The 16,471-nt window shown below is 45.4% G+C and overlaps 1 protein-coding gene across 2 annotated transcripts in view; it reads right to left on the minus strand.

The window, feature by feature from the left end:
- Positions 1-318: 318 nt before the first annotated feature.
- sh3rf2 (SH3 domain containing ring finger 2) overlaps positions 319-16,471 on the minus strand; it is a 19,103-nt gene continuing 2,950 nt past the window's right edge. For both annotated transcript variants that reach the window (XM_076291724.1, XM_076291725.1), the window contains exons 2-10: positions 16,148-16,405; positions 14,978-15,073; positions 12,554-12,955; positions 4,920-5,032; positions 3,218-3,388; positions 2,609-2,880; positions 1,837-2,129; positions 1,277-1,557; positions 319-1,085 (exon numbers count right to left, since the gene is read on the minus strand). In XM_076291724.1, the coding sequence (XP_076147839.1) occupies positions 905-1,085; positions 1,277-1,557; positions 1,837-2,129; positions 2,609-2,880; positions 3,218-3,388; positions 4,920-5,032; positions 12,554-12,955; positions 14,978-15,073; positions 16,148-16,405 (2,067 nt within the window). In that variant the 3' untranslated portion in view covers positions 319-904. The remainder of the gene's footprint in view (positions 1,086-1,276; positions 1,558-1,836; positions 2,130-2,608; positions 2,881-3,217; positions 3,389-4,919; positions 5,033-12,553; positions 12,956-14,977; positions 15,074-16,147; positions 16,406-16,471) is intronic.

Consider the following 16,471-nt stretch of genomic DNA (forward strand, 5'->3'; position numbering starts at 1 on the left):
AACGATGGATGAGATCAGACGGCAGGCGCTGTACTGGTTCCCAAGTTTTCCAGCTTAGGCTAGCCTACTTTTTCCGTTTTTATAATGCGATTGTGATATCTATGATGATGGTGGTGACAGTGTTTTTTTCTCAAATAATATAAATTGTAGGCATACATTTTTATGTAAACGGAAAAATAAAGCCTAATACATGTAATGTAGAGGAGATGTGTAGCATTCCAGAACCTTGTTGATGGAGGATAGCTAGATGGCCTACATCAAGAAACGCCAGGGAATACACAACTAGGCCTAGATCAAATGACAATGAGCACAAAGGCGAAGTCTAAAAGGTTAAACCCATGTTTTATTACATCGTTTTGCAATCATTACAAGTGCACAGGTTTGGTTGGCTGGAAAACAAAAGCACATTTTCACCACTCACAAGGGGTGAGCACAACACTCACTGAGACTGTGCAGCCTAAAACAGATGGACGCACTGTGGGAGAGGACCACCTCTGTGTCTATGCAAAAAAAAAAACAGGTGAAGAAAACACTACCTGGTTTTAAAGACCACATGAATGTATTTGTTTATATTTAACAATAAATAAATTCACTTCTGTTTTGCAGTGGTGTTTTACCTCTCTGGTCTCTGTTTCTGTCAACATATCCATTTACATTAATCTCATTAGCAAAGCCACCTTGAAGGCACAGGCATGTCAGTAGGTGTTACACGCTTAGGAAAATAAACCCCAAGGATAGTGCCAGGTCCAGGAGTCATATTGCTTTTGTGGTACCTTAGAACAGGTCGTCAAAACAGTAATGCATCAGAAGTGCATTGATATGAACATATGCTCATAAGCTAGACATTTGGCAGTACATTTGTTTCCTCGAGGGAAAATGCAGTATATATTTAGTATGGACAATGTCACATAAATTTTTCAAGGCATCCCAAAACTGTGCCCTGGAAGAGGCCTGTTCTGCCCGTGGTTTCCTGCGTCACCAGAATCTGTCCGTCCAGACGAGGCCTCTGGACCAGAACCGTCTCCCCTTCTGATAGGTTAATCTCAGCATCAGTCCTGGCAGAATAGCCAATAACTACTCTGTGTCTGAAGGTAAAAAAGGTTGGTTATCACAAAAAAAGAAGCAATTAATAATCTCTTATTTTATCAGTTGAATCATGAACTGGCTAAACAGATTGACAAGCAATAATGACACCCTAGATGTCTCACTAATTTCTTGTACATTATAGAACATGTTTAAGAATATGTATAAGAATGTGCACATAGGACATACATACCTGCTTGGACTGTTAAGGCCAACAGATGACTTCAAACTGAATGGAGAGCCGTCTCCGTAGGCGTGGTCCAGGCCGAAGCTCTTTTTCAGCGAGCTGGTCTTGATGTCTTTGAGCACAGAGCTGTTCCCATCTCGACCCAGAATGGCTGAAGGGTTCCACAGCTCCATGATAGGGGGGCTGGACTGGGACCCAGAGTACGGCTGCCTCCCAGAGCTCAGGGGGCTCGTCCATGACCCCAGCTGAGGTGTCTCCTCTGTCAGGAACCGCACCGTTTTCACAGGCTGAGGACAATAGCAAAATATGGTAATGCATCATAATCATACATGATTACGATATGATTACATGATATTGTGCATGATTACATCATACTGCAGTTTAATTATGATTACAACTTATAATCATAATTACCATATCAGACAACATGTGGCTATGTTTTAGACAACAATTATAATCTAAAACATTTTTTTTCTTTTAGTGTGTTTACAGTTCTAAAAAATAAAATATAATTTCACTGTATTAAGCTACTCTGATTTACATTGTTTAAAGTTAGTGACCTCTACCTTGTCTGTGTTGTACTTGTTTGAGTCTGGCTTCACCAAGATGGAGTGGAGGGGCCCTGATGAGGCCTCTTTGTGGAAAGCGTCCCTGTACACTGTCTGGTAGCCTCCACCAGAGGGCGGTAGTGTGTCAGTGGTCCAGCACTGCTGCGGCCGCATGGGGTTGGAGAAGAGGCCGTTCCTCTTCCTGGGCAGCACAGGTGAGCGGCCATAGCTGTAAATCTGGCCCAGGTCCGTAGACGGAGGCTGGAGGCTTGGAGTCAGGTGGGATTGATGGTTTCCTCGCCGAACTGAACCTGAACAACAGAAAAGAGTTGAGGCCTTCATTGCTTCCTCCAGAGGGAGAGAAAGATTTTTTCTTCACTTTTCTTCACTTTATTTGCCAATTGTTAGTCTGGAAGATTAAGGGGTGAGAATGTAACAGAATTCACATATCAACTTGAAGTTGACAGACAGATCATAATTCATAGGCATGGTTCTATAAATAACATTTCCAAAAGTGAGTCATTCATTTATATCTATTTACCCATTATTTATCAACAATATTTTGGTTTGGTTTTAGTTTAGGTTTTAAAGGTTTTTTTTTTTTGGTTAAGCCCTATGTAAGATCTTAAACGTGTACCCTTCAAAACAAAAGATTTGTCACTTTCCATGAGCTATGCAATCAAACAAAAGGTGAAGAGGTGAAATTGCTAAACAGTGAGGTCAGAGCTTGGCTTGGCTAGTAATATCACCTTATGACCGTGCGTCAGAGAGTTAGATTAGCTGTCCCCACCTTTGTGTGTGGAATGAAAGGCACGCCTCACAATCTCCCAGCTGTGCTTGGCCCCTGAGTGCGCGCTTCTCGACACTCCGTGAGATGACATCACCGGCTGGGTTGCCAGGGCGACCGTATGCCCCTGTCCAGCGGCTGCCGACATCATTCCGTTGGCGTTGTTGACCTGATCCAGGACCACACTCAGAGGCTTCTGGGCGCCGTGCCTTTTTCCCGCCCCCGTGCTGACTGACGAGGGGGTGGACTTGGACTCCACAAACCTCGCAGAAGTTCTAAAGGCATAAACAATCCGAAACTGTCGACCTGTCCCCACAGAATCTCACAACCAAGGTCTACAAACACCATCTCTCTGCCAGGAAAAACATTGCATTCATTATCACATTCTAGAAGTCTCCAGATGGCACAGTGGTTAATTATTAAACCGCATTTCTAGGTTCCCTCATCATTTTTGTTTGGCTTCAGAAATGTTGTTGTACTCGTGCTCATACCTGGAGGGAGGCCTGTCCATCAACTCTGTTCCTCTGACACAGGGGTCACCCAGGAGACTAAAGTGAAGCATCAGGCGCTAATGACTCACTCAGCAAACTCGCTGGCACTCGAGTCACTGACCTGAGGACGGGGGTGACGTAGTTGCTGGGCAGAATGCCCACTTTGCCCGTCCGCAGCGAGAGCCCCTGCAGCCAGCCTTCCTTGAACTTGCCGTAGACGCCCACCATCTCGCCTTTGCACAGCTCCAGCTCCTCGAAGCGCTGTGGCTTGTAGGAGTACAGCGCGGCGCACCTGTGGCGGACAGGAGAGAAACAGACGCGGCCGGACCGTCATATGGCGAAAAAAAGCTTATCAGGTGCGACTGCACTCACTAACATCCCGTGCCACACGAGCAGGCAACGATGGTCCCACACACACACACACACACACACACAGACAGAAGCACACAGATACACACACACACACACACACACAGAAGCACACAGATATATACACACACACACACACACACACACACAGAAGCACACAGATATACACACACACACACACACACACAGAAGCACACAGATATACACACACACACACACACACACACAGAAGCACACAGATATACACACACACACACACACAGAAGCACACAGATACACACACACACACACACACACACAGAAGCACACAGATATACACACACACACACACAGAAGCACACAGATACACACACACATACACACACACACACAGAAGCACACAGATACACACACACACACACACACACACACACACACACACACACACAGAAGCACACAGATATACACACACACACACACACACACACACACAGATACACACACACTCACACACACACACAGAAGCACACAGAGATACACACACACACACACACACACACACAGAAGCACAGAGATACACACACACAGATACACACACACACACACAGAAGCACACACACACACACACACACACGCTGATGAGGCCTTCCATGAGACTGTATTTTTGCTTTGTTTTGTTTTTTGTCATCTTTGTTTCAACTGAAATGATTCAGTTACATAAAGCTTACGAAACACATTGTGCCCTGCATTTCAGCCACTTCACTTTGAGAGTGCCCTCCAAGAATAATAACACGCATAGATTCGCAAACACACACACAGGAAGAGAGAGAGAGAGAGAGAGAGAGAGAGAGAGAGAGAGAGAGAGAGAAATGCATACGTTCACAATTGCACGTACCACCAAAAAGCACCTCAGTCGGACATAAAATCCTATCTCGACTTAATCAGCCCACACGAGGATGCTTGACCGCGCTCACACACCGCTAGAGAGAACACTGTTCTGTTCACACACACACACACACACACACACACACACACACACACACACACACAGTAACAGGTGGAAAGCTCTCCTTATTGCATGCAACATGCACAGCCCACACAGGGAAGAGTACCCACACAACTGCACACAAGCACACACCAGAGAATGATCACACACACACACAAATAGATGAAATGTCACACAAATAGAACAGCACAGACATGCACACACAGAATAAGATGAACATGTGCACACACACACACACACAGTGCACAGGGGAGGGAGAGAGAGAGAGAGAGAGAGACACACACACACACACACACACACACACACACACACACACACACACACACACAAAGTGCACAGGGGAGGGAGAGAGAGAGACACACACACACACACAGTACACAGAGAGGAGGAGAGAGAGACACACACACACACGCGCGCATGTGCACACACACACGCGCACACGCACACGCACACGCACACACACACTTACACGCTGATGGAGAGCTGCTGAGTGGGTGACTGCTTGTCTGACAGGGATGTGTGGTCCTGCGGGTCCATCAGCGCCATGGTGACGGTCGAGGGAGTGTTCATCTTCCTGTCAGTCTGAGATGAAGCAGAAAAGCATTACACACACACACACACACACACACACACACACACAGAGCCCCCAACTCCACAGGCCAAACGGAGGACAGGAGCATTAATACACACACTGAGCCCCAACCCACCTCTCACCAAAAAAAGAGCAAGATGATTTTCTAACTGGGTGAGGTATGGATCATGCCTTCGAGTACAGTTTTTTTTTTTTGCTTGCTTTGCTAGGGTGTAGAAGCCTGTGGAATCTGAACAGTCAGGCAGAGCAAGGCTAAGAGTATTGTAGATTATTACATGTGTCATGTGATTGTTATTTATGATTAGTACATCTCTTTAAAATGAACACGTCTTACTCTTACACCTCCCCCCAACATTCTAAATCAATTGTATGCACCATATTGCTATGTAGCATAGTAATGTTATACACCATTTGAAAGCTTTGACTCTTGGGAATCCAAAAATGACAACTCTTTATGTACAATCTGTATAGTGCTTTACATTCTCAGATGAATCTTATTATGTCTCAATTAAATTGGATCCAAAATGCCCCCCTCCCCCTCCTCCGCCTTTGACCTCTGGCTGCAGTGTAGCTGCAGCACAAAGATGCAACATATTGGGTACTGAAATATTCTCAAGAATCCATAGAAATTGTATTATCCAATATTAGTTGTACAGATGTATAGTCTATCTTATACACTCATTGAACCAACAAAGTAAATGCAAAAATAGAGACTTTTTTGTAATTATTTCATATTTTGTGTAGTCAGTCTATATACTATAACACCTGACATACAATCTAAATAGTCCACAAGAAACCTCAAAGTGTTAGCTTTCATTTGAGACCAGGATTATGCTTCTACACATAGGGGTTCATGTGCAGTAAGCATTTGATTGTCAGTATGCATTTTGGATAACCAAAAGTCCTATGGGGAGTTTCCATAGGCATTTTACAAAACGCATGACCATACCTTGGCAAATAATGGTCTAAAGCACTCATATTTTCATTCTATATTGATCTTCTTTTGCACACAGCTTCACAAGACCTGGTGCTAGGGCTCAGTTGAGTTTCTAAGTGATATTAAGTGACCTAGAGGGCTGAAATGTGGTCAGTTCAGATGCTTGTAATCCGGCAGAAAGAAAAAACTATATTCTAGCCTCTGTAACTCCGTGTCAGTACATCACACAGTTATTTTGACTGTTTCATACGAAAACTACAGGTTCTCAGCTTTCTATAGAGGTCAAACATTTGATGGTAGGCCCCAAAAGAGGTGGGAACAATGCCCTCTGAAGCAGGCGCATAAATAGGCACAGTGCAATTTCAGGCAAAAACTTTGAACATTTGTATTGGAATTCATGTGGTTAACATGAGCACCTTAGATGCTGTTTGTTCACTCTGTCCCTATGTGTCCATTAGGCATTCCAGGGCTAAGAAACATGGGGAGGCACATTTACAGACACACTACTGAATCTAGATTATATACATAACACATAAAACAATTACAGTTTTATACAGAGTGCAAATACTGGTCATTAGGTGAATAAGTCCTTTATTTAGCATTTCCGATTAGTTTGCTTTATTAGTTCAGTTTAATAGTCACCCTTTCTGATAAGGCACATTTTTCCAGACATTCCACTACCCATTTGCTCTGTCCCTCTCTCAATCATCCCCTTTATTCCTGACTCCCTCTCTCTCTTCGTCCTCTCTGTTTTTATCCCTCTCTTTCTTTGTCTTATTCATCCCCATCTCACCCCCTCCCCTCTCATCTCTCTCTCGTTTCTCACTCTATCCCTCTTCCTCCCTTATGTTACCCAGAGTTAAGCATTTTTGGCAGGCTCCCACACCAAACAAGCCCATCCCCCCCCCACACACACACACACCCTACACACACCCCACACACTGTGTGATCAGCCCTGAGGTGTGGTTCCAAACTGTGAAGACGATGTGGGATAATGATGTACTGTATAATTACACCGCTATAAAGTCCTGCTTGAGTCACAAGGGCTCTTTCTTCTCCTTCGCTCTCTCTCTCCTTATCCCTTTCTCTTTCTCTCTCTCTCTCTTTCTCTCTCTCTCTGTCTCTCTCTTTCTCTCTGTGTGCGCCTCAAATCTTATCACCGGTTGTGACTGATAATTACACCGTGGCAAGTGCTAAACTTATCAAGGGAAGTCACGCCACTGGTAATGGGGGAGCCTTGCTAATGCCAGAGGTGTTTCATTCAAGGCTGAGAAGCAATCTGTGAGCCGCCAACACCTGATATGCCACGCAAACCGCCACTAATACCAGATGCCCATTACCCCACGGGCCGGCAGTCGAAACAAACGCACCGTAAGGCAAGGCAAGGCATGGAAGTTTTATTTCTATTATTTTATTCTATTTCATTTTCTTTTGTACACAAGGCAACTCAATGTACAGTAGTGTCCGCACTGAACGACACTGAGGTCGGCATCTTTCTCTGTCCCAGTTCAGGGCATCTCTGGACTCAGGTCAGCGGTGTTCCGTGGCTGAAGGAGGAGGCCGGGGAGTGGAGTCCCAATGAGGCCTGTGCTGCTCAGCATGACCCCGTTATTTCAGTGTGTGTCATCACAGAGCGCCCTGTTTAAAAACGCTCTCAACCTGAAGTAAATAACTAAAGACGCACTTCTTATCTTGAAGATAAGAGGCCAGTGTTGTCTGAATGTGTGTTTGTGCGTGTGGTGTGTGTGTGTGTGCATGTGCGTGTGTGTGTGTGTGTGTGTGTGTGTGTGTGTGTGTGTGGTGCGTGTGCTTGCGCATGCGTGTGGTGTGTGTGTGTGTGTCCGGGTGTGTATGTGTGCACATTTGAAGGTGTGTGTGGCAGTGTGGGGATAATATTTGTTTCTTCAACTGTGTAATTGCTTTATACTGTATGCAAGATGCAGAAGATGTGTCAGAAGATATCTTAAGTGTAGGGTGACGTGCTGTGAGGGGTTTTACGTAACAGGAACTTGAAGAAAACTTTAAATTGGCCTCCCTGTCTTACGGAGATCACTTCACAGTCAAAAGATGTCAAATGGAAAGCTGGGGCCTAACAGTGCTATCCCCACATGTAGTGCACTCACATTAACACCATCAAGTTAGCCTTCTCACTGAACTCTGCCATTGTCACTGCTCCAGGAGAGTGTTATTCTCCTGTTGTCGTTGCTCGAGGAGACACACACACACACACACACACACACACACACACACACACACACACACACACACACACACACACACACACACACACACACACACACAAACACACCCACACACACACACACACAGAGGGATGGACGGACATGATTACAACATTCTCTTCTTCCCTACCAAGGGGAGGAGGCCCAGGTGCGTTTCTTGGCACAGGAAACCTAGGTGGTGTCCTAGGGCGCCACCTGCAGGGGAGACTCATTTGGGCACCCCTCAAACGTTTATGCATTTGGGGGTGCTGTCAAAATAAACGTGTTAAACATTCACAGAAGTATTTGTGGGGTGAATGCGATTTCGAAATTGTTTTTCAGAGGCTGCAGAAAGCTGAGCTTTACAGCAAGGGGGAAGACCATAGTTCCATTTGAACCTATAAGAGCTGCGGCATCCATTGGTAGCACTCTTGTATTCCATCTGAATGTGTTTGTGTCTTTTCGTCCCTCGGTGTCTTCTTTTTCATTGCATGGACTATTGTGCACCTAGCAACTGCCACTTAACATATAGGCCTGGGGTACTGTAATTCTTTACTCAAATGAATTAGGGCTTTCAAGCTAACTGCAAAACTACCTACTGTAAATCTGTTGGCTAGTTTTGTGTAGAATTGTTTTAAAAGTTTTAAAATATGTTGTTATACTTTATGAATTATTATGACCGCCGCGCAGCGAAGCGTCAATGATTTTCCGTCAATGATTCCCGGGACACTGAAAGACCGGGGTAGACGAAACTTGGTGGGCATGTAACCCCATATGGATAGCATGGAACCATCATTTTTCGTTTTGATCTGTAGCCCCCCCCCCCCCCTGGACTGCACCCCCTGAAAGGAGGGTAGGGCAGACACAGTTTTCTGTGAATATCTCGAGAACCGTAAGGTTTAGGAGGACCATTTTTTTTTTGTATGTTGATCTCAAGGGGCCATGTCAACCCATTCCATAACCACTCATTTCATGTATAGCGCCACCTAGTTGAACACAAAAAAGTAAAAATGAGGTGTTGTAATCGCAGGTATCTGTGACCTAACATAGTCAAAACTGCACGAAATTGGAAGTGTAGGATCATTATGACACCCTCTGAATGCACGCCAAGTTTCGTGGAATTCCGTTCATGGGGGGCCACACAATAAATTAATTTATGTTACTATACACCAACTGGCCTGTAGGTGGCCGGAGACAGTTTTCTGTGAATATCTCGAGAACTGTAGGGCCTAGGAGGTCCACCTTTTTTTGTATGTTGATCTCAAGGGGCCATGTCAACCCATCCCATTACCATTTATTTGATGTATAGCGCCACCTAGTTAAAAATTAAAAAGCAAAAAATTAGGTGTTTTCATCACAATATCTCTGGCTGACATGGTCAAAACTGCACAAAATTGAAAGTGTAGGATCATTATGACACCCTCCGAATGCATGCCAAGTTTTGTGAACTTTCGTTCATGGGGGGCCTTACAATAAAATAATTTATGTGTACATTTAGTGACCGTACACCAACAAGGATTCCCGGGACACTGAAAGACCGGGGTACACGAAACTTGGTGGGCATGTAACTCCACACGGATAGCATGGAACCATCGTTTTTCGTTTTGATCTGTAGCCCCCCCGCTGTACTGGACCCCCCGAAAGGAGGGTAGGGCAGACACAGTTTTCTGTGAATATCTTGAGAACCGTAGGGCCTAGGATGACCAATTTTTTCCGTATGTTTGCCTCCAGGGGTCATGTTAACCCATTTCATGTGCACACATGTGCATAAACAGATACACATGCACACACATACATTCACAGTAATCATACGTATGACACATACTCACACAGTAGACATATGTATGCATGCATGCACATGCACAAACACACATACGCAGGCAAACACACAAGCACACACACACACACCCACACACATAAACATAAACGTGTACACGCACACATGCACACAATTCAAGAATTTCGCAGAATTATGAACAGGCAAGATGGGGGTGGGGTTGTATAAAATGAATTTTACATGTGGAATGTATGAACTAATTATGTTTTGGTACTTGTTGTCTAGCAGATACCAGTGAGAATTGAGTGTGGCTAATGCAATTTAGTGAGACAGTTAAAATCATATAGGCCTTTCAGCGTGATTTATTTTTGTGGAAAAAATGTGCTGGACTGGGCGGCGGTCATATTTTGTACCGCTCTGCGGTACATCTAGTTATAAACTGTGTATGAAACGAATTCTTTGGTAATGACACATTATTAATCACACCAAAGTTTTTTTAAATAGTTTGACAGGCCTCGTTTTGTGGTTTGGTTGATCTCACCTATAGGGCATCAGAATGGTCAAAAACATCACCAGTGCGGGCAATAATCTGATTTCAAAGCCTGATATGCAGAATGATAGATCTAGATCTAGATAGATAGATAGATAGATAGATAGAATAAATAGATGGATAATAGGATACTTGCAGAACTTAAACCTCTGTAGCTGACATGCTAATTGCCTTCCAGGGAAGTCAGACTCAGAGAGAGAGAGAGAGAGAGAGGGAGGGGGTAGGGAGAGAGAGTAAGAAATCTCTTTTCTTAAGTGAAGAAACACAAGAAGCTCTTTGCCTTCTATTAATGGAACAGCTAGCTGATGTGCAACAGAGGGGGAAGAAAAGAGAGAGAGAGAGAGAGAGAGAGAGGCAAAAGGAAAGAGGGAGAGGGGGAAGAAAAGAGAGAGAGAGAGGCAAAAGGGAAGAGGGAGAGGGGGAAGAAAAGAGAGAGAGAGAGAGAGAGAGGCAAAAGGGAAGAGGGAGAGGGGGAAGAAAAGAGAGAGAGAGAGAGGCAAAAGGGAAGAGGGAGAGGGGGAAGAAAAGAGAGAGAGAGAGAGAGAGGCAAAAGGGAAGAGGGAGAGGGGGAAGAAAAGAGAGAGAGAGAGAGGCAAAAGGAAAGAGGGAGAGGGGGAAGAAAAGAGAGAGAGAGAGGCAAAAGGGAAGAGGGAGAGGGGGAAGAAAAGAGAGAGAGAGAGAGAGAGAGAGAGGCAAAAGGGAAGAGGGAGAGGGGGAAGAAAAGAGAGAGAGAGAGGCAAAAGGGAAGAGGGAGAGGGGGAAGAAAAGAGAGAGAGAGAGAGGCAAAAGGGAAGAGGGAGAGGGGGAAGAAAAGAGAGAGAGAGAGAGGCAAAAGGGAAGAGGGGCGAAGAAAAGGCAAAGCGAGAGGCAAAGCCAGGGAGAGAGGGAGAAAGTCAGTGCTCAGCCAAGAAGAATGAGCCTTTCAACAAGATAAGAGAGAGTGTGTTATGTAACTCCCCACTATGACTCACTATGTGCTGTGCAACAGGGCTCTCCAACAAGTACATCTACGCACCATTAAAAGGGGCAGATATGAAAGAGAAAACCAGCATTTATCCCAAACAGACACATAACACTACAACTAACAGCAGAGGCATTAAAATGTGATGACCATTGGTTAGTCACAGACACACCTTTGCTTCTGACTACAGTATGTGTCCTGAATGTTGTTAAGATGGAGAGGCTCTGTGTTGCAACAGATATCTCCAAAACAGCAACATTCAGCGTGCTTTTACCATGTTAATAATCCAACACACATCCTCTGGTCAGACACAAACACTGCACGTAAGCTATCCCAGACATTTGTCTCACACTCTTTCACGAGCCCCATGTCCCCCCTGAAAAAAAAACAATGCACCTCTCCTACCTGGCTAGATAACGAGGACACTGCACTGTCCTGTCCTGTTTGTGTCCGCTTTCCGATTCTGATCCCCTTTAAGTCCCCTATTATGTCCAGCACCCCATCCCCAATTCCTGCATTCTTCTGAGGCACTATTAAATCACCCTAATAGTGGCCAGCCACGTACATCACGAGCACCAGTCCCTCCCACCCCCCTCAAAAAAAAGACTTCGGAGTCCCTCCTCTGTGTTGCTGTGAGAGAGCAACAGAGCGTGCTTCCCACTCTGGTGTTTCAGCAAACAGCCCAACAGGTTTTGCCTGTGAGTCATCGACTCCTCTGCCGAGACGCTTTGTCTTTTGACATAATGCAAATAAGCATCAGACCCTTTCATTCCTCCCAGGAGGCACGAGTCAGAGGCAGCCGAGCTAATGGACATCGTGGGCGCTAACTGCGAGGGCAACGCGACAAACGATTCAGCAAAACAACCTGCCGGAAGTTACTGAGCAGCTGTTTATAAACACCTACTTATACACCTTTTGCCAGCTACTACAAACACACACACACATGCATGAATTCACACACACACAGACACATACATACACACACACACACACACGTACACCAAAGCGAACATTCACTTTCAGAGGCAGTATCTGGAGACACACCCCTTCCAGAACAGCCATCTTACCTGACGCTGGCCTCTGTGAAGGCTGCTGGAGCGGCGGTGTTTGGACCCGTGGACCGCCCTGTGCAGCTTGGCAGGTGCCGAGACGAGGGTGGCGGCCGCGGCGGGGGTAGGGCCCGTTTTAGGGGCCAACGGCTGCTGGGCGTAGGCGGCAGTGCCGGTGCCCGCTGAGGGCCGGTTCAGGCTGTTGAGGAGGGTGGCACGGGAGGGCCTAGCAGCAGATGCTCCGCGCTGAGCCAACAGCGAGGCTTGGCGTTGGACGGACGCGCTGGTTGTCGCTCCACGTTCGTGCCCGTGCCCGTCACCGCCACCGCTTTTCCTCCGCCCAATCTGAGCCCACGAGTCCGCCGACGAGTATCCCTGCTCCCTCCGTCTCTCCAGGAGCCGGCTCGCCACGGAGTTGAGCTGCATAGCAAAAAGCCAAGAGAAAAAAAAGAACAGGAAGATGAAAAGAGATATTTTAAGGAGTCATATAAAGCACACCTAGCGGTCACAACGCGGTCGGCAGCAGGCACACACACACACACACACACACATGCTCGTCACACCTCTCCTGAGGCCATTATCTGCTACCTGATGGAGCCCAAAGTCTCCCCACCCCCTACCCTTCTCTCCCTGGCACCAATCATCTGTCTGTCTGTCTGAATGTATGTCTGTGCCACACACCCTTACCCCTTTAGCTGTCTCTGTTCGCTGCTAAATAAGCGGCGAGCCCAGCTGGTTGCTACGCAGCTCACAGACAGAGCAACGCACTGGTGGTGCCTGGGAGAGAGAAAGCAGTCGGGCAGGCAGGCAGGCAGGCAGGCAGGCAGGGATTGATGCTCTCTCTCTCTCTCTCTCCCCCTACAGTGATGCGAGGCTGTTGTGGCACTAAAGCAAAGACAGCATTACTGTGCCTTTACGCCTGGCTGCCCAGTATTGAGATGGCAGGCTCGATGAAGCCTGTACAGAGAGAAAAGAGAGAGAGAGAGAGAGAGAGAGAGAGAGAGAGAGAGATGGAGAGAAAGAGAAAAACAAGGGAGTGAGAGAGGGGGAGGAAGCGGAAAAAAGAGAGAGGCAAAAAAAGACAGAGATGGATGAAATAAAGACAGATAGTGAGAAAGCACTCAAGAGAGAAGAGAAAAAAGACTCTGAGAAGGATGAGGATGAAAGAGATATGGATAGAGACTTTGAGTCAGAGAGAGAGAGAGAGAGAGAGAAAGAGAGAGTCAGAGAGAGAGAGAGAGTCAGAGAGAAAGATAGAGAGAGAGAAAGAGAAAATCAGAAAGAGACATTTAAAACCCCTTTTATTGAACCATTGTATGGATCAAAAACACCTTAAAAAACTAACCCACCCACCCATCCACACCACTGCATAACCCCACATATGACCACATACATGCCAGGGTCCCATCAGCAATGGAGATCAGACCCTTGTCAATGCACCATTTATGTGAGAAAAGTCAGAGAGAGAGAGAGAGAGAGAGAGAGAGAGAGAGTGTTCTGAGAACAAGAAGCACTCTTTTATCTGACAAACACCAGATAGGAATCCAGAAGCGGAACGAGAATCAGAACAGTTCTCTCCTGGCGCGCACGTGGCTCCGTGCACACAGCCCTTACTCTGCACTACAGTGGCCTCGTGCACACCCTTACTCTGCACTACAGTCGTGCACACCCTTACTCTGCACTACAGTCGTGCACACCCTTACTCTGCACTACAGTCGTGCACACCCTTTCTCTGCACTACAGTGGCCTCGTGCACACCCTTACTCTGCACTACAGTCGTGCACACCCTTACTCTGCACTACAGTCGTGCACACCCTTACTCTGCACTAAAGTCGTGCACACCCTTACTCTGCACTACAGTGGCCTCGTGCACGTGCACACAGCTTTACTCTGCGCCACAGTGGCAGGCAAGGGTGCAGATGTCAGTCATCTGTGTCTAATTTCGCAAACAGGCAGCTTTTCCTGTGGCGGCGCGCTGCCTAAGTGAGTGTTAAGAATGACGACCGCGGCGACATGACGAGAGGCGAAAGGTTTGCATCTTCTTCCTCATCAGTGCCGTGTGAAATTCACCAGAGGCGCCATGCCTGAGCGTCAACAAGCACAAGAACAACAAACAAACAAACAAACAAACACACAAACAAACAGTGGAATTCACCACAGAGGCGCCATGCCTGAGCGTCAACAAGCACAAGAACAACAACAAACAAACAAACAACAAACAAACAGTGGAATTCACAATGAAATCAGGCTCTGTCACATAACACAACATAGCATGCTACTGCTGCAGAATACCAACAGGCTTGCTCATAAATGACCTCGGCCTCGTTCTGTGTGAGAAAGAAAGAAAGAAAGAAAGAAAGAAAGAAAGAAAGAAAGAGAGAGAGACACAGGGAGACACTTAGGTAGTAGAGAGGAAATCTAACTGAAAAGCAAAACTCAAACCTCTGTGAACTGCAGAGGAAATATCCCAACTTTATCCTCTAAGTGCCCTTCGACCCAGTTGTCATCCACTCGTTGAATGACCGTAATGACATCTCCCTAAAAGAGGAAACAAACACAAACAAATAAGACAGACACATTGACAAGTCAGAGTGGGGGGAAATTTATTTAAGTAATGTGCTTGGAGAAAATAATCTAGAAAATGTCAATAAATCCTTCAAACTGAGGTTATGTTGTTAGTAAAATGCTGAACCATATTATTCCTTGGTAAAGGTTGTTCAGATATCAATGTATTATGAAGCGTTTTTTGATACCCTCAGGCTAAGACCAGCTGTAGTTCTTCAAGGTCAAAGATTTTGGTCACAAAGAGCTTAAACCAGTCTAATTAGAAATAATTTGTGTGGACAGACAACCCAAAAGACCTAATGCATAAAGGATTTGTTGCTATGCAGAAAACTATTTTTATATTTCATGAGCCAAGCTGAATTCCATAGATAATGCATGTTTAGCACTATTCAAAAATGCTATAAGCATGGCTAGACCAATGAACCCAATAATGAAATATTCTCAATCGGCTCACAACATGGCTTTAGTAATTGTGTGATCAAATAAATCAAAACAAAGTATTCAATGTGGTAAACATGCTGGATTAGTGTAGGTCAAAATCCAATTACTTTTTTTTTTATCATTAACATTTGCACAACAATAAGTGTACAAACAGCACACAGTGCTTTACTTACACAAGCAAGTAACTTGCTCAAAATGCATAGTTTATGTCTCAAAAGCAAACATTTTGCCAAACAACATGTCAGTGCCTTCAGAATGAAACGTTTCTGTGTCACTGTCATGACAAAGAGAGTCAAAATGCCATGTCAATAAAACAGTTTATTCCGTTAGCATTTTGTTATGAAAATTCGTTTTGTGCAATTAAATGACCACAATCGAAGGCTGATTATCATCACGCTAAGGTCAACTGCTGGGGTAAATAAAACGTTGCTGGTGAATTGGGTAATTAATTTCAACAACCTCTAAAATCATGGTAGTTTCCTGACAGAAAGGTCAAATAAATTCAACCACACCTTTAGTAAGTGGATATAATAAATGCATCTGGACTGTCAATGTATTGGATTGCCTGGCAACCAGCTTCTACTGCTGACACCAAACAACACTTACCTTGAGGAAGGTCAAGCAATCTTTGAAGTCCCGTGGGTCCAGGTCTGTCACGTCAAAGTCACACAGGGCTGTGCATAGGGGCAACTGCTGCTGCATGTTGTTAGCAAGCTGAAGGCCACCGCCCACCTTAACATCGGCATAACGCCTCTTCTCATCCTCCTTTCTGCCCACACCCATGACATCGCCAAGTTTCATGTTGCAATCTCCAGATTTAGATTTATCGTGTTGTTGGTTGCTGCTGCTGATTCTTGAGTAGACCTGGGGAGAAATCACAGAAAGCCTGATGTTAGTTTGGCCTTCAAATATTTACCTTTGGAGTGCAAA

The sequence above is a fragment of the Alosa pseudoharengus genome, unplaced genomic scaffold, assembly GCF_046254945.1.
Source record: "Alosa pseudoharengus isolate Yale_2024_CS ecotype anadromous, Long Island Sound unplaced genomic scaffold, YU_APseudo_1.1 YU_APseudo_1.1_scf_19, whole genome shotgun sequence".
Classification (NCBI taxonomy): Eukaryota; Metazoa; Chordata; class Actinopteri; order Clupeiformes; family Clupeidae; genus Alosa; species Alosa pseudoharengus.